Source organism: Gymnodraco acuticeps, unplaced genomic scaffold, assembly GCF_902827175.1.
Source record: "Gymnodraco acuticeps unplaced genomic scaffold, fGymAcu1.1, whole genome shotgun sequence".
NCBI classification, from domain to species: domain Eukaryota; kingdom Metazoa; phylum Chordata; class Actinopteri; order Perciformes; family Bathydraconidae; genus Gymnodraco; species Gymnodraco acuticeps.
The window spans coordinates 192,056-211,458 of record NW_022990928.1 but is presented as its reverse complement, the minus strand read 5'-3'; the positions used below and the strand labels follow the sequence as shown (position 1 = coordinate 211,458).

Genomic DNA, 19,403 nt, shown 5'->3' with positions numbered 1-19,403 from the left:
GTATATACGTGGGGATTGTTGCAGTAGAAAATTCCACTGCAGCGACCGATACATTAATGGGAAACCCTAAATGTTTGAGCACCCTCTATGAAACGTCAAGCTACCCCACAGCACCCCAAAATAAATATCTGGCACCGCCACTGAGCCTGACTATTTATGTTGGGGGGGGGGCCCCGACTTATTTTTTTTCTCCAAAGGGGGTGCCTGACAGAAAAAGTTTGAGAACCACTGCATTAAAGGGTTTTCATTCTCTTCCCCTAGCGTTGTGTTGTGGTATTATTTGTTGTTGGCACTGCTGTTGCAAAGACCACCAGATCACTTTCATTTTTCTCACAGACTCAACTTTCCCCGTCGGGTTGATGATAACACTTTTGTAACTGATTTCATATGAAGCCAAATGCCGGAACAGACCCAAGTTTCACTATTAGGTGTTGCCTTTGACACAGAAGCCCCCACATGACTTCTTATTTGGCATTGTGGTTGCCTCGTCTGTTTTGATGCGATGGTTCGAGATTAATTTAAATCACATTGTCATATTTCTCATTACTAATGCAATACAAGTTGGATTTTCTTCTGAACCACTGACCTTTATGCAAATGATTATGTGATGATTCCGAATATGCAAATAGGTGTCCGACGTTAGCCTCTTTCTTTGAAAAGAGTTGGGGACACTGCACAGGACACACTGCAGTTCTGCTTTCCACTGTTGTAAGTGCAACAGTCGTTTCCCTGCAGGGACGCGGGAAGTCAGTCAGAGTTGGGGGTGCGGTGGGGGGGAGGGGTGCTAGTGGTGCCTCACAGCTGCGAAATTGTGGCGCGCTACACTGTAGGTGCGCCGTGTTTGAGCTTCAGAGGAGGCTCCCTCCGAAAAATGAGGCCCCATCCGCGTGGGGCGGCCCTGTATAATAACTTCATATTAAATGCAGTCATTTGGTCTTTAGCTTGTGAGAGCAGTGCATTCATCGGTGTTCATTTTAATGCTGCCAGTTTGTTGACGGCCTGTGTGTTGATGGGACTTCTCATGCTCCCTAAATGTTTCCCCTGCCTTTCACCAGTTTTTAAACCCTGCTTTCACAAAACTCCCATCCCTGATCTTATCTGCACTGACGAGCTTCTTTTCTATAGCAGAGCAACAGAAGAAGCACACCGCATTATCACTTTCTCTTATAGTGAAGCTTTTTATAGACTGCTTACACTAAAATGCTAACTCAAAAATAGTAAGTCAAAATAAAACGTTTGTATTGATTTGTTTAGTGAACTTTTTGGCGTTGCAGTTACAATTCACCACCAACAGATAGGGGTGCTGCACCCCCCCCCCCCCCCCCCCCTTCCCGTTTCCCTGAGACCGGACCCAGCCTTGTCATAGAGGTAATTTTCTCTGGTAACTTTTTTTGGTAACTTTTGAAGTACTGTTACTAGAATACAAAGCATTCGTCAAAAGCTCCTGCAGCAGAAACCTATCTGTTAGTGCTATAGCCAAATTTAAGGAAGAGATTCCATCAATACTTAACTCGATAGCATGTCTGCATGTAAGGGAGGAAACTTATACAAAATGTACACCACCCCAAATTGATCATGTTGTTGATAGTGCTACAGATGCGCTGCGAATAAAATTGGACTCTGTTGCTCCTATGAAAAAGAAGAAAATAAAACAACATAGATTAGCTCCATGGCATAATGCCGAAACCCGCAAAATAAAGCAAAAGTCGAGACAACTTGAAAAGATATGCGTTCCACTAAACTTGAAGAATCTCGTTTAATTTGGCATATTACTCTCAATGAATATAAGAAAGCACTGCGTAAAGCGAGAGCAGCCTACTACTCTTCATTAATAGATGAGAATAAGAAGAATGCAAGATTTCTTTTCAGCACTGTAGCCAGGCTGACAGAGAGCCATAGCTCGATTGAGCCTTCTATTCCCATAGCACTCAGTAGTAATGATTTTATGTGCTTTTGTAATGATAAAATGGTTACTCTTAGAAACAAAATCAATGACCTCTTGCCTGTGACCAGTATAGTGTTATCAACAGCTCCCGGGAATGTAAGCTCTAATATTACACTAGATAGTAAACTAGAATGCGTTTCAGCCATAAACCTTGAACAATTAAATTCAATGATTCTTTCTTCTAAAGATATACTAGTTAATGGATGGCATTAATTTGGCCTCCAGTGAGACTGTAAGGAATCTTGGTGTTATATTTGATCAGGATTTATCCTTTAACGCCCACATAAAATCAATCTCAAGGACCGCCTACTTCCATCTACGCAACATTGCCAAAATTAGGCATATCTTGCCTCAAAACAATGCAGAGAAACTAGTCCATGCATTTGTTACTTCGAGGCTGGATTATTGTAACTCCTTATTATCAGGGTGTACCAATAAGTCAGTCAAGTCGCTTCAGCTGATTCAAAATGCTGCAGCATGTGTACTAACTAGAGTTAGGAAAAGGGACCACATTACTGTTCTGGCTGCCTTTCACTGGCTCCCTATAGAACACATGAATTTAAAATTCTTCTTCTCGCCTACAAAGCCCTTAATGGGCAGGCGCTATCTTACCTTAAAGAACTCATTATACCCTACTGTCCTACTAGGGCATTGCGTTCCAAGAATGCAGGGTTGTTGGTTGTTCCTATACTCTCTAAAAAAGTACAATGGGAGCCAGAGCCTTTTCTTATCAAGCTCCACAGATGGTGTTATTTTTCTATTGCTGTTTCATTGTGCTAACATCAATTACTTCATATGGTTTGGCAAGCACAAGTGTGTGTTGCTACTTTAATGTAAAAGAACCAAAACATTCCTAAAACAATGTTTTGGTCATCAGACATTGATCTAGTGAACTTCATACAGATATACAGCGCCATGATGTAAATTTCGCCCGGGGGGAAAACACAAATCAGCGGGAGCTTGTTAGCATTAATGCAAATGAGAGATAATAATTCAGGAGGCTTCAGGTTTTACACACCTGTTCAGTAGGCTACAATCCCAGACTGACCAGGGAGCAGTTGAGGGCTATGGGCCTTGCTCAAGGGCAAACTAATGGTGGGAAAAATGCTCTGATCTTGCCAGCCTGGAGATCGAACTGGCAACCTTCTGGTTCCAAGATTTCTCCTTGCACCTTTAGCTGACTAAACACAGCTGTGAACCCCCTGGATTAAATCATTTGAGATGCTCCTCCCATTTGAATACTGAGAAATAGCATCCCATTGTTAAATGCCTGATTTCAATTAAATAAAATGAACCCCAACCATCTAATCCCAAGTAACATTTGTGTTGAGTCATGGTGGTTTATAGTAGCTATGTAACGGCATGTAGCCAGAGTCTCATCAATAATAATATAATTTAATAACTTTATGTAATTATTCATTACATCGTAAGATTTGTTTTATTGACACCAAAAGAAACAAATAATAATAAAACACCATAAAGGATTTCACACACAAAGAAGTACAGATGGTCGGCCCTCTTTCAGTGACGGAACAGAATAAGAAAATGCGGTGGTTGCCAGGTTTGCGAGATAACCCCCCTTTTAAAAACGTTCCATTTCGAGACAAAGGGATTAACTCAATTGTTTAAAAGAAATATGAAAATAGACCTTTATTTATAACTATTGAAAATGGAAGATATAATGGCAAAACTGCTAAAATTAAGTTCCAATAAAACTTTTGAGACATTAAACATTTCAATGATACAAAAGTTAGGATGATTACAATTAAATGTTATTGTTCATCATTTGTTGACTACAGTCTCCTCGTCCCAAAAGCCTTTCGTGCAGGCTTTAAATGTATTCTTGAGCTGCATTTTCCTAAGCAAATAGGCCTATATATTTTAGTAAAGCAAATACACGCTGTTCATACAGCAGGGTGTTAAATACCTGCAGTTTTAATGTCAACACAAGGCAAACGTAAGTAAAATAACATTTACAAGCAAAAATTATATACTTTGTCGATTCAAAATGCTGCAGCACGTGTATTAACTAGAGTTATGAAAAGGGACCACATTACTCCTGTTCTGGCTGCCTTTCACTGGCTCCCTATAGAACACATGAATTTAAAATTCTTCTTCTCGCCTACAAAGCCCTTAATGGGCAGGCGCCATCTTACCTTAAAGAACTCATTATACCCTACTGTCCTACTAGGCATTGCGTTCCAAGAATGCACGGTTGTTGGTTGTTCCTAGAGTCTCTAAAATGTACAATGGGAGCCAGAGCCTTTTCTTATCAAGCTCCACATTTGTTGAATCAGATTCCAGTTTGTGTTCGGGCGGCAGACAGCCTATCCGTTTTTAAGAGTACGCTTAAGACCTTCCTTTTTGATAAAGCTAGTGATAAAATAAAATAATCTAATAAGAGTGCATTGACGTAGATACGTTGTGCCTCTTCACCTATACATTTGAGTTCTTACTCTTTCATTTCAATCCTAAAAACTTAGATCTTATATTTAAAACTTTATCCAAAAACGTTCCCCTCTCTGACCTCTCGAGGTTCTATTAGAGGGTAACAGGTTGCAGAGAAGGCCTAGCCCGGCCGGGGAGTGTGGAACGTAGTCCCTGACCTACTCCTTACCTCTAACCAATTCAGGTTCCAGTGGGGACCTTTCTCCCTGCGTGTGCCTCTTCACCTCTGTTTCCTACTTCTTACTTGCTACCCTTTTCCCTCAACCTATCCTAAGGGAGTGCATGTATGTAGACACGTTAGTTTAGCTGCTAGGCTTGGACTGTTGGGGGGGGGGCACCTTACTCCATCTTTCTGTCTGTTTGTACCTGTGTACTCTCATGTTCCGATTAACCCAGCTTCCCCCAAATCTCTTTTTTGTGTCCATATATACGCCGGGATCCTGAGTCGAGGCTAATCCTGTTGCTGTGGTCGTGTGTCCTGGATCCTCTATCCTGAGCACTGGATCTGAGTCCTGGACTTCGAGTCCTGGCTGAACCTGTCTCTGCGGTCCTGCCTGACTCTCACCATACTACTTCCCTGATGGCTCCCACAGGATTGCTGACATCCTCGTGGATTCATCTTCTTATTACAGACACATGCATTTCCAAACATTTGGACTACCTATGTTGTAAATGTATTATCTTTTCGATTTACACACGGCATCTATTGCACGTCTGTCCGTCCTGGGAGAGGGATCCCTCCTCTGTTGCTCTCCCTGAGGTTTCTCCCATTTTCCCTTTAAACTGTGGGTTTTCTCTGGAAGTTTCTCCTTGTACGATGTGAGGGTCTAAGGACAGAGGGTGTCGTATTGTCATACTGATTGTTGCAGCCAATTTGATGTATTTTAATATTTGTATATGAAGGTGCTGTGATACTACTGAATTGACCTGGGCATAGGCGGGGACTCAGCCAATTTCAGGGTACAGCCTACTATTTGGGGAGGACACAGGTGCACAGCATTAGGGATTGGGAATCACCAGAGGGAAGCCACACAGTTTTTCAACCGTGCGTGTTTTCGCTTATTTTCTGTTTGTTTTGAGTTAATTTCAGTTTATTTCTTTATCACAGTTAGTTGTTTAGTTATCAGTTAAACACCCGGCTCTTGTTTTGCTGTCATCATCCTGCAATCCAAATAAACATCTTAAATGCACTCAAAGAGAAGACCTGATTTGCTGTCAACACCACGCGTCTGGAAAAGCTTCACACCATATCCCTCACTGGCAAATATTTGTTGTTCGGTTGCCTTTACACGGATATTCTGTACAAACTGTGAAGAAGACCACTGAGACAAATGTAACATTTGTGATATTGGGCTATATAAATAAACATTGATTGATTGATTGATAGAGGAAGCAAACTCTAAACTCAGATGGTGTTATTTTTCTATTGCTGTTTCATTGTGCTAACATCAATTACTTCATATGGTTTGGCAAGCACAAGTGTGTGTTGCTACTTTAATGTAAAAGAACCAAAACATTCCTAAAACAATGTTTTGGTCATCAGACATTGATCTAGTGAACTTCATACAGATATACAGCGCCATGATGTAAATTTCGCCCGGGGGGAAAACACAAATCAGCGGGAGCTTGTTAGCATTAATGCAAATGAAGGATAATAATTCAGGAGGCTTCAGGATTTACACACCTGTTCAGTACAATCCCAGACTGACCAGGGAGCAGTTGAGGGCTATGGGCCTTGCTCAAGGGCAAACTAATGGTGGGGAAAATGCTCTGATCTTGCCAGCCTGGAGATCGAACTGGCAACCTTCTGGTTCCAAGATTTCTCCTTGCACCTTTAGCTGACTAAACACAGCTGTGAACCCCCTGGATTAAATCATTTGAGATGCTCCTCCCATTTGAATACTGAGAAATAACATCCCATTGTTAAATGCCTGATTTCAATTAAATAAAATGAACCCCAACCATCTAATCCCAAGTAACATTTGTGTTGAGTCATGGTGGTTTATAGTAGCTATGTAACGGCATGTAGCCAGAGTCTCATCAATAATAATATAATTTAATAACTTTATGTAATTATTCATTACATCGTAAGATTTATTTTATTGACACCAAAAGAAACAAATAATAATAAAACACCATAAAGGATTTCACACACAAAGAAGTGCAGATGGTCGGCCCTCTTTCAGTGACGGAACAGAATAAGAAAATGTGGTGGTTGCCAGGTTTGCAAAAATAACTCCCCTTTTAAAAACGTTCAATTTCGAGACAAAGGGATTAACTCAATTGTTTAAAAGAAATATGAAAATAGACCTTTATTTATAACTATTGAAAATGGAAGATATAATGGCAAAACTGCTAAATTAAGTTCCAATAAAACTTTTGAGACATTAAACATTTCAATGATACAAAAGTTAGGATGATTACAATTAAATGTTATTGTTCATCATTTGTTGACTACAGTCTCCTCGTCCCAAAAGCCTTTCGTGCAGGCTTTAAATGTATTCTTGAGCTGCATTTTCCTAAGCAAATATATATATTTTAGTAAAGCAAATACACGCTGTTGATACAGCAGGGTGTTAAATATGCCTACCTGCAGTTTTAAGGCAAACGTAAGTAAAATAACATTTACAAGCAGAAATTATATACTTCGTCTACATGGAACCTGTTTTGCCTCTTTTCTACAATTCTACAATCCTACAATTTCTACAATCCTACAATTTAAGAAACAACGATTATTTCAGAGGATGCGACCCTACCTGGCAACCCGGCGACGCAATCTGTGTCAAATTGCCGGGCGACGTAGTGGGAATAAAGGCCGGAGCCTATTTCTGACTGTGGCTTCTCTTATTAACGCGTGATGCTGGCTTCAGCCGCGTTTGTTATCATGGCGGGTTAAACATTTATCTTTTTGTCTGCCTGTTGCTCGTTTCTGTGCAGCCAGCGTTGCGTCGTCTCCGTGTTTTAGCGCCGGAACAATGACAGGTGTCGGAGGTAAAACGCTCGCGGGATGACGCCTTTCTCCGCGAGCCTGTGCATCAGGGAGGTTTCTGTCTTTGTTTTCATATTCTTTATTAAATAGACACCAGGCGACGATAAAACTGTCCACAGACTCGGAATGGGAAACAAAGCCTCATCTGGAATGGGACTTTTTTATTTGACGATAATTAATCCTCGAGGGGGTGTTAATTGATTAAATGCACGCGCCGACTCGTTACGTGTTGTGATGTCCTGTGTTGGCGGGTGGTGAAAGGCTCGGTGTGCAGCTTCATTGGGCTACAGACAGATTACTAAACGGCGCAGCAGATCTGAGGCAGATAAAGATGGTGTTTCGGAGTGAGGAGATGTGTCTGGCGCAACTGTTCCTGCAGTCCGGCTCAGAATATGACTGCATCAGTGAGCTGGGGGAGCTGGGGCTGGTCGAGTTTCGAGATGTAAGTATAGAGAGGATGCAAAAACACTCGTATAGAAGTAGTCTTTAAATGCTCATTCATATGCGTTATCTTCTGTTTAATGTAGAAGAAACTGATACCTTACTTCTGTCTTTCTCTTGGTAAACATGGATACATAAGAGGGATGGTGTATGGGGGAACCTCCTGCTATTATATATATATCTGTCTGTCTGTCTGCATTATGACTGACTTTTAATGTAACATGTATTTATTTCGTCAAGGTTTTAGGTCAAATTATTCCACATTGTGCTTTACTTAAATTAACAATATTTAAATATTTTAAATCATGGGTTTTTTGTGAAGTACAGCATATGTTGAAGGACTTTTCCCTTGTTGGTGCATACAAAAACATTAAGAAATCATTAAAATTGAAAAGAATAAAGTCTACCATTACAAAGATATAACAAATATGTATTAACAACAATAAATAATTTAAAATATTAGGGACAGTGTAAAGCTGTGATTGTTTAGCACCTGCCCAGGATGATGCAGTAACCTGTGCTTCTCCTCTGGTTTCAGCTCAACCCGAGTGTCAGCTCGTTCCAGCGGCGCTTCGTCAGCGAAATCAAGAGATGTGAGGAGATGGAGAGGATTCTGGGTAAGAGAGAGAGCACCTGGGGTGGTTCATGTGGGTGTAGTCTTTAGTGTACACCTCAATGATCTATCATCAGGGTTATGTAAGCAACTCACGGCTGATTTATTAAAGCGGTCCTTCTGGGATTTAGCTCCGACACTCCTGGAATAATTACCTCGAAACAAACTGTCAGCATTTTTTCCTGGACAGGTTACCTTCTGAGGGAGATTCAGAAGACTCACATCGCTGTTCCAGAGGAGGATGAGAGCCCGCTCGCTCCTCCGCCCAGACAGGTGCTCGAGATCATGGTAAGATTCACTTCAACAGCCAGATTTTACTGCAAAATTAACCATTTTTTACACTTTCATAGTGTTTATCTTTGTCTGTTTACACATAACACTAGTGTCCTGGTTCTGATCACTTCTGGATAAACTATGTGTATACAACATAGAGATCCTGGCTGTTCATTTCTATGTAAACAATATATTATACAAGTTGTTTGATTGCTTTTGAGCATGTCCTTCCACCTTCAGGTCTTCAAACCTACAGTTTGAATTTCTCCACAGGGATTAATAAAGGTCCATCTTATCTTATCCATATGTTCAGTGTCGACATGGTTACAAAAAGCATCAATTATTCCACCTTGTCTAACGGTATCATGCATAGTTTCCCTTTTATGGAGGGTTGACAAAATAGTGTAAAAACATCATATAATGGTAATTACTCAATGCTGTTTTCAGCCTTTCAAATATTGACATTTCCTGCTTTTCTCTTTTTAATAACCTATTAAACCAAATGTGTTGGGTTTAGACTGACAAGACAATTAAAGACATTGCTTTGGACTTTGAGAAACATAATTACACATTTTAACTTTTTTCAGACATTTCATAGACCAAATGATTAAATGTGTATTGAATATTGGTATTTATCCAGTGATAGTTAATGTAATTTTCTACCTGCTATCAGTCTATATATATTTTACAGTTTAATGTTTTAGATGTGTGGACTTGTGGCGTTTATTTTCCCAGTTGTTCCTCTTCGTAAGTTAACTAAATGCAAACTTAAGGTGGTGTTGGATGTGTGTTGGTGTGCAGGAGCAGCTTCAGAGGCTGGAGATGGAGCTGAGCGAGGTGGCTCGGAACAAAGAGAAGCTGCAGAGGAACCTCCTGGAGCTCACCGAGTACACACACATGCTGAAGATCACACGCACCTTCATCCACAGCCGCTCCAGAGTGAGTGTGCTTCCTAACGTTCTGCTTTGTCCTCCTCCAACTCTGTTTACATCTCAGGTGAAACGCTTCCCTTAACCTCGCCAGCTTGTTCTCTTGTCACGTACGTGTTTAGCTTCCCGTGGTGACAGAGGCTCAGATTAAAGACACGGTCACAGTGCAGTCGCTAAAAAATCTGCCAACACCACAAAGTATAGGATAGTGGTGAAATATAACTAAATGCATTTACTCAAGTACTGTACATTCACATTTGTACTGATCTATAATGATGTGTCCCTACATCTAATAGGAAATCATTTTGTTTTTATCCCACGACATAAGTCTGACAGCTTTAGTCATTTCTCAGCCTCTTTCCTGTCCAGTTAACCCCATATAACTCCATATTATCTGATTTTGAAATTGACCTTTTTTAATAAACTGCAGCATAAAGTATTTCTTTATGGGCTGGATAACCTGGAAAATGCATTATTCCAAAGAAGAAAAAAGAGCTGAATATACAATATATAAAAGAGTTAATATGACCATAAACATCTACAGCAGTCAAATGCAAAGAAGCACAATGATACAGCACTCCTATCAACACTTACAACATTGTTATTATAGTAAAACACTGTCAGGGGACATTTGAATAGAAAAATACTTTTACTTTTGAATTCTCAATCAATATTTTTGCAGATAATGCTTACATTATTTTAATTAAATATGGTTTTCAAAGCAGACTTTGACAAGCAGTGGATTTTTTAATGTCAATACTTTCACATGTTTCCTTTTATAATTAGCACGAGGCTCTTGGTCCTCAGTATGAAGAGTTCCCCACCATGGAGACGGACTCGGTGTCAGGATGCACCGGCATGCAGAGGCTCGGAGCCAAGCTGGGGTGAGCGGCGCGGACATACTTGTCACTAACATCCACACAACACAAGATCTTAATGTGTGCTATCATAAAGAAATGAACCTCTAACCTCTGCTGATCTCTCCTGGCTGCAGGTTTGTCTCCGGTCTCATCCAGCGGGTGAAGGTGGAGGCCTTCGAGCGCATGCTGTGGAGAGTGTGTAAGGGCTACACTATCCTCAGCTACGCAGAGGTGGACGAGAACCTCACTGACCTCGACACTGTGAGTTACTGCATGGTGCATGGGAGATGTTGTATCATTCGTTGCTGTTATCTCTATCGGCTCCTTACTATGAGCAACATGAACACAATGTCTAGCTTCCCTTTATTTAGCTTTTCTGTGTTTCTTCTTGCGTTTCCTATTGGTTATGGGTTGGCAAAGCTCAGTTGGAGGTGATTTTGTATTTCCAGGGTTAGGAAGGTTGCTTTTGAAATGCAATAGGTTACAGATTACAAGTTACCCTGTAACCATTGTTGTGCACCAATCAGAGGTTATAAACATTGGATTTCAAATGTGATGTAAGTTATTGGTGTGTTGGCTTATATTGCTTCTGTAAATCTGATTCAACCACATTTAAACGAGGGATATGTTGGAACCGGTTCCATTTAGGCTTAATGAAGCAAACGCATTAAGCGAAGTCATACAGCGAAGGGCCATGGCAAACATAAAGATACTGACAGATATTTCTAGCTGATTGTCACAACTAAAAATGTGTCTGCTATTCCCTGGTTAGTGTGCTCTCTGCAGCTGGCTTGAATTTAGCCAAAGATGGTTTGTGAATTACAGTAGAAGACACATCGCTCTTATAAGCTTATGAATATTTAGATGTATTTAGAAACGGAGGTCATTTAACGTTTTTGGGTTCTTAAATTAAAACTTCATGACTGGGATTTAGGCATGTCAAAAAAAGGACACTAGTCTCTGACACAATGATGACACTTAAATCCTACTTGTCTACAAACTCAAATAAAAAGTGCTGTACAGTATTCGCTGTAAAAGTATTTTTTTTAAGCTGTGATAAAAACTTGCCTGATCTTTGTTGTTTCAGGGCGAGATCAGCAAAAGTGTTGTGTTTCTCATCTCTTTCTGGGGAGACCAGATCGGACAGAAAGTACAAAAAATCTGCGATTGGTAAGAATACCATCATCACATGATTACATCTTTCAGTGTATCTTTGTATTCTCCTACATCATTAATCAGCGTACATGTCCTGTCTCTGTCCTCTCTAGTTACCACTGCCACCTTTACCCGCACCCTGAGAACGATGAGGAGCGAGCGGATGTGCTGGACAGTTTACGGACACGCATCCAAGACCTGAACAACGTAGGATCAATGAAGAAAGACGGAAACATGAAACACGTCCACACACTCTCGGTGAGTTTGTAGTAACTGTTGTCTTCCCCCAGGTGCTGCACCGCACTGAGGAGTACCTGAGGCAGGTTCTGCAGAAGGCCTCTGAGTCGGCCTTCAGCTGGGTGGTGCAGGTGAAGAAGATGAAGGCCATCTACCACATCCTGAACCTCTGCAGCTTCGACGTCACCAACAAGTGTCTGATCGCCGAGGTGTGGTGTCCCGTCAGCGACCTGGCCAACCTGCGGGGGGCGCTGGAAGAAGGAGCGGTGAGGGGAAATGATTATTAGGGCTGGGTTTTTGTTTATGGGAACCGTAAACTGCCATCAAGCTCAATAAACTTTAAAATGACACGTTTAAAAAAATGCCCAAAAGCCTCTCGAACAATACAATACTTTTTAACAAAAGTGGGGAAAAAAAGCTGTGTTTAAAATAATAAAATGTACATACTTACTAACATTTAATAAAACAGCCTCAATAAACACCAAGTATTGATATTCATATTCAGATTTGATCATTACTTAAGAATCTTTGTTTAAGCCAAAATACAGTTTACACTGAGTATTAAGCTAAGGGTATAGAGTCAACGATTGATTTTGTTAATCTTTTGAGCTGGTTTAAAAATAAATGTTGACCTATTAATTCAGGTGTATCACAATGAGTCTTTTAAAAATGCTTTTCCTATTAATACTGCCAGCAGAATAACTTCAGTTTCTGACTGTTTTTATTGTTTTCTAGTATTATTGTTGGTTGTTTCATTTCCTGTTTTTTGTCGGTTAGCATTTCATGTGTTTGCGGTGCAGTAAGTGCCAGTAAGTCCTACTGCTCCAGGCTGCATTTATGTCTCAATGTTTATTTTTTATTTATGTTAAGATTACATTTCCCACCAAGAATGCTTTAGTGGTAAACTTTCTGCTCAGAGAATCACTCAAACCTGTAAATATTTAACACGACACTGGGAGCTCCAAACGGCATCAATGTGTCGTGTTCTGTGAATATATAACTCAGTCCAGAATTCTCCTTTACATTTTTGTCTTTGTTTCTTCACAGCGGAAAGGTGACGCCACTGTTCCGTCTTTTGTGAACCGCATCCCGAGTTCAGACACCCCGCCCACGCTGCTGAGAACCAACAAGTTCACGTCTGGCTTTCAGAGCATCGTGGAGGCGTACGGGGTGGGGGATTATCGCGAGGTAAGCCCAGGTAAGAACCCACTCTTTGCTCATTAAGAACCAACTTTAAAGTGTCTTATTGTTTGCTTTGGAGAGTAAACAAGCATAATGAAGGGCGTTTCTCTCACTGGCAGCTCCCTACACCATCATCACATTCCCCTTCCTGTTCGCCGTGATGTTTGGCGACCTCGGGCACGGCATAGTAATGAGTTTCTTCGCCCTGTGGATGGTGCTGACGGAGAAACAGCAGAAGAAGAAGCGATCCAGTAATGAGGTAGGAATGAGTCTCATCCATAATGCAGTGATTGTAAGTGAGTTTCGTCTGACAGCTGTGTGTCTGTCGATCTCAGATATGGGAGACGTTCTTCAGCGGACGTTACATCATCCTGATGATGGGGATCTTCTCCATCTACACCGGGCTGATTTACAACGACTGTTTCTCCAAGTCTCTGAATATATTCGGCTCAGCCTGGAGCGTCAAGGCCATGTTCACAAATCAGCAGTGGACGTGAGTTAGCATTAAATACACACCATTTCATCTGTCAGTTTCATTGAGTTCATTTTGATATTTTTCAACATATTCCACTCAAATACTCACTTAGAAAAAACACATTACTTTGAAATAGTGACAAATCAAATGTATACAGACTAAATGGTTCCTACATTTTTACAATTTCTATTCTCCTCAATTCTCATTTAAAAGGATATATTTGAAATGAAATAAAGAAACCAAATCAAATCTATGTTCCTCACATCAAATCATTTATTGTTCACCCCGGTTGTATATTTCTTAATCACCTTATTTTCCTGGTTCTTTTCAAATCTATCAAATGTATTACACCTTGTATTTAAAACTATAAATAATATATTGGTTGTTTTGTAATAACCAGTTCTGTTTACAATTCTCCTAACTCTCCTTTGTAGCATCAAAACCATATTTGTGATTGTCATGAATGTATTTCCCCAAATGTAGGAAACTATGAAAGAAAGGCGCAACATATGTAATTCATTTATATTGCGGATGTCTTTTGTTTTGTGCAATATTGACATTTAATGTGTTTTCCAACTCAGTTTATGGTCTCTAACAAAAGCTGTCAGTATACAACGTGTGGTGTTTCATGGGTTTTGTATTTGATGCATTTCTTCTTTTTACATTGCAGAAATAAAACCCTCCAAACGAATTCTCTGCTCACATTAGACCCCAACGTCACTGGCGTTTTCACTGGACCGTACCCATTTGGCATCGATCCTGTGAGTAAATGCACTCGGGCATTACCGTCAGAACATAATTGACTCATATCTCCAAGTCATTTTCACTGAGATGCTTTTTAATATCCCATCAGATATGGAACCTGGCAGTGAACCGGCTGTCCTTCCTCAACTCCTACAAGATGAAGATGTCAGTGGTTATTGGTGTTATCCACATGAGCTTTGGCGTGGTGCTGAGCATCTTCAATCACCTGTGAGTGGCTCCAGTCCCTGACAGGAACCGTCCATCCATTTTATTTATGTATTCTTACAGCAATGCAATCCATCAATTCAAAAATACAGCGCCCATAGCTTTTCTATCATAGCTGTACCAGCAGCTTCTCATAAATGTCACAAATAAAACTGGAATATGAAACAATAACACACCACAGAACTTCATGTTTATTTCACAGCTCACATATTTTCTAGTAGGATTTTGTTCCACTGTACTGAATCTCATTTTACACCCTTTATTTAATCTTAATCTATTTTACACATTTATAGTTTACCTTCTTCTGCATTTACTTTTATATTCGTCACTTGCTCCATTTTTTATGCATATGTGTGTTGAATTGTTGGAGGAGCTTGGGACTGAAACTAGCTGTTGGGCATATGACAGTAAAGCCTTTAAATCTTGAATCTTTCTCTACTATCGCCTACAAAAACAATATATTGTTTTGAAGAGCATGTAAAGGGTGCAATCATTAAAACCACTCTTATCATTTCCTCTATTCCCATACTCTGTTCTCTCCCCTCAGGCACTTCCAGCAGAAGTTTAACGTCTACCTGCTGTTTCTTCCTGAGCTGCTCTTCCTGCTCTGTCTCTTTGGCTACCTGGTGTTCATGATTGTCTACAAGTGGTTGGCGTTCGGGGCTCGAGACTCCAGCCAGGCTCCCAGCATCCTCATCCACTTCATTAACATGTTCGTCATGCAGGGGAAGGACCTCGCTCCTCTCTACCCAGGACAGGTAACAACCTCAAACACTCTTAGCTCTGGCTGTATTTGATCCTGTGCTAATGCATTTTTTTTATTCCACAGACTGGGCTGCAAATCTTCCTAATTGTCATAGCTATGCTGTCAGTTCCCGTGATGCTGTTAGGAAAACCGCTCTACTTGTATTGGCTGTACCGAGGAGGCAAAGGCCTGCGCAGACGCAGAGTATGTCTGATCCAACATTTCAAATAAATATTTATACTCTACAGGAGTCATTTTTCATTCAACTGTAATGGTGTTGTCTCACCTCAGGGTTATGAGAGGGTGAGGCGTGTAAGTGAGGACGACACCTCAGCAGCAGCATCCTATGAAGATGATGATGAAGATGAGGGACTTGATGAAATGCCGGGCAGAGAAGCTCTTCCCAAAGAGGTCAGAGATCCACAAGTACCATGCCTTTTTAAATGTTGCATTTAAATGTATTTTATTTCATGCAAATAAGATAATGAAACTGATGCACAGAGTTTAAAGCTATTGCACATGTTCTAATCTTATACCTAGTAAGGCTTTTCCATTCACATTGTAGTCAAATATATAGAGCTTTCAATATCATAGAAACAAGATGCACCACAGATATTGAAAAAAACAAAACTATAAAACAAGCGCAATATGCCTTTAGTTATACAGTACGATTTGCAGCTTTGGTTTGATTATAGCCAGCACTTCCCTTTTTTGTAATAGATGGTATATCCTAGTTTAATTTAATTAGTAATGTGGCCCTTAAAAAGAAAATGCTGATATTTAGATTTCTTTCAGCTACTTTTGATCTGGAAAGCTGTAATATGTCACTTTAAATGGCCTGACATTGTACACTGTCTGGCTGCCTCTGTCGGTCATCCTGTGTATGCATGGCTAGATTTAGCATTGTGCCTGAAATTGTCTTTTGAGCTGTATTTAGTTACAGCCTTTTGAAAAAGCGTGTAGTTGTCTTGTGTATTTTAGGGGCGACAGCTTATGAATCTTTAAATCGCCCATTAATAAATTAAATGTTGATTATTTTATCTATTTATCATGTTGCTCTTTGGTCTATAAAATATCAGACATTTATGAAAAATGTTGCTTATGTTTCCCAAAGCATGAGAGGACTTGTAATTTCCAGAACTAAAAGATATATATTTATGTATTAAACAGGAGAACCGCAGACATCATTCCCCTCAGTATAACATCATCAGGGCTATAATATGTATTGTTTGAACTGTTTTTCAGTTTGACTTTGGGGATGTGCTCCTGTACCAGTCCATTCACACCATAGAGTTCTGCCTGGGCTGCATCTCCAACACTGCATCATACCTGCGTCTGTGGGCGCTCAGCTTGGCCCATGCCCGTGAGTGCAGTCACAATAACTACTACTACTTTATTTCCCTCAGATATTAATTATTTTTCTGTGTCTTAGTGCATCCCCATGGACATATTCTGTTTTGTTTTCAGAGCTGTCAGAGGTGTTGTGGGGCATGGTGATGCGTCTGGGCCTGAGGATGACCACGAGGGTGGGGGTGGTGTTTTTAGTTCCCGTGTTCGGCCTCTTCGCTGTGCTCACCGTGTCCATCCTGCTGGTGATGGAGGGTTTATCAGCTTTCCTCCACGCTCTGAGATTGCACTGGTGAGTCTTCCTGTACCGACTGATCTGAATATTCACAATCATTATTCAGTTAAGGAATTCAAAATGAATACTGTGATATGAGACATTGGTTTGGATTTTAGCTATTGTAATTAGCCAATTGTTTTCTTAGTTTATAAAAATGGTTTTGCGCAGAAAATAGTGGAAGAGACTTGTTGTCTTGAAGAAACATCTCAAATAATTCCAATGTGCTAAAATTAGGCTAAAAAACTGTGTATTGTATCTTTAAATCATAAATCAAACAATTGATTTTCCAAACAACACAACATCTATTCATCATACACATTAGCTATATTATTAATATCATGGTATTATTAATGATACTTGATTTGATGATGACTTGTTCAACTTGACCAAAAATACATTTAATGAGAGCTTGAAAAATATATATCTTTAAAACAAAGTAACAGTATTAAGACATGATTGATTTTCTTTTCTTTTAAATATTTGTTTTGGTGGTGTGACTTAGCTCTCAGTTTGCAATTACCTCCCTTATCGTTTATTAAAAGTTCCCTCATTGCTCACTTGGCCATTTTATTTCAGGGTGGAGTTTCAGAATAAGTTCTACCATGGGACCGGTTTAAAGTTTTTGCCCTTCGACTTCTCCCTCCTGCCCTCCGTTTTTGAACAAGATGGCCTGCTTTAGAAACAAATGGACTCTGACGTTTTGCATATGATTGGAAGCAGACTTCAGAATTGGGAAGGATGCTGGAAACAATTTACACTGTGATGACGACAATAAACCTTCAACACAACGGACTGAAACTCACTCTTGTAGCAACGTTTTTCACCATGACGATTTTTTAAATGTTATCGGCTGTGCTGACTGCCTTACTAATGTACCCAGCAAACCCCTGAGCATACAGAGGTTGGAAAATATTCTTCTGATAATTATTTAATTTTGTAGATGAGCTCTACACTACTTGCTACACCAGTTGGGTGAGTTTTCAACTTTAATTTGCATTGTGCTGTGTAAACTGGTTTTGCATTATTTACAACATGGTATTTAAAAACAGTTAAACAGTGCAATGTAAAGTTACAAGACCACATCAAGCATCCTCGTGTAGTGCCATAGAGGTTTATTTCTGATGATAAGGGGATGCTTTGAGGTCTTTTAAAACTGCTTTCTACATGAGAGAAACCCTGTAGGTATCGAAATCTAAAGAAAAAACACACATTGTGAGGCATATTGTCACAAAGCACTTTGCATAAATGATTGTACAATTAAAACGTTTCACTGACGACTGTGATGATGCCAAATGGAAATAATATTCAACTGCTAGCTGTTTGCTTATTTACTTATTAATACATTTATTTAAGCGTATAACTTCCCCTGTAATCGATAGAAAAAGACTCCTGAAGAAGTCTAGAAGCTTTAGGCCTCTCTGACGATACTGCTTGTTGCATTTGTTAATGATAATTAATCTTAGTATTTATTTAAATTATTGTCTGTACAAGAGTCCAATATTTTACCATTTTGATGTGTTGAATAAAGGTTTCAAGAAATGCAAGCAAGTAAAGCATTCATGTGTATTTTGCTCCCTTATTCATTGATTTTGGTGGCCAGTTACAACCTACGACTTAAGCAATCATTAATCCATCCTCTTCACTTACAGGCTGGTTTGTCAGAATCTCAATTGGGTGAATGAGCAAGTGTGCAAAGTTTGTCACAGTCTCATTTTGACAAGGCATCAAACTAAGCCTCAGTCTATTTTTCGGTATGAAATTAAACCATTGGTAGTTGTGTGTTTTCACTTATATCTAATTTCTCAGAGACATTTTGAAAAGGAAGGTCAGACATGAAATGAAAAAATATGTTACTTTTTGTGAGCAAGTTGTTGGATCAATCTTAAAACCTCCAACATAATATCTCAATGCAAGGCATCCAACGGTCTTAACATTTCAAAACTAGTATTTAATGTATTTTTAATGTGATGTCTATTAGCCCTCTATGGAGACGCCCTCTGGTGGCTTTTACCTCACAGTAAAACGATAGTTACGGCTGTCAGAATTCTTGTGTGCTCGCGAGAAGATTCTGGGAACAGATCCTCTGACGACACCGGCTGATATAGCCGGTGTCACGTGGGTCACAGGTGACTTTGTTGTTATTGGTACTCGAGCTGTGCATGCGCGCGATGGACATATCCAGTGCTTAAAGCACCGCCAGAGGCGAGCACACAATAATTCTGAGTGACAGGGAACTCTGGCGGTCATCCGGGACTCATAGAACCGTAGTTACAGCCGTAACTATCGTTCTATTTAGTTCCTACTGACCGCCAGAGGCGGTGCTTTAAGCACTGGATGACTTATACCAACAATGTCATGAAGAATCCAAGCCCTTGCTCACCACTGGAAGCAGCGGAGCTCGGCAAAAGGACCACGCCCAAAGAATGGGGAGTGGTGACATTGACCTGATGACAACTGGAGAATGTGCCAGAAGATGCCCACGACGCCGCGGTGCAGATGGTCTCCAGGGGCACCACCC

General features: G+C 40.1%; 1 protein-coding gene across 2 annotated transcripts; it reads left to right on the top strand.

Annotated features, from left to right (window-relative positions):
- Positions 1-7,172: 7,172 nt before the first annotated feature.
- On the top strand, positions 7,173-18,441 carry atp6v0a2a (ATPase H+ transporting V0 subunit a2a). Of its 2 annotated transcripts, none has more exons than XM_034234126.1 (20): positions 7,173-7,824; positions 8,362-8,440; positions 8,627-8,724; positions 9,511-9,648; positions 10,446-10,522; positions 10,633-10,759; positions 11,586-11,668; positions 11,767-11,860; positions 11,944-12,156; positions 12,938-13,088; positions 13,192-13,331; positions 13,408-13,565; positions 14,218-14,308; positions 14,401-14,519; positions 15,064-15,274; positions 15,346-15,465; positions 15,553-15,672; positions 16,507-16,624; positions 16,729-16,900; positions 17,462-18,441. In XM_034234126.1, the coding sequence occupies exons 1-20, from the start codon at positions 7,714-7,716 to the stop codon at positions 17,562-17,564; spliced, it is 2,523 nt and encodes an 840-aa protein (XP_034090017.1). In that variant the 5' UTR covers positions 7,173-7,713; the 3' UTR covers positions 17,565-18,441. The 2 variants fall into 2 exon arrangements, with proteins under 2 accessions (XP_034090017.1, XP_034090016.1); XM_034234125.1 differs by having other exon boundaries at positions 10,425-10,522.
- Positions 18,442-19,403: the final 962 nt, after the last annotated feature.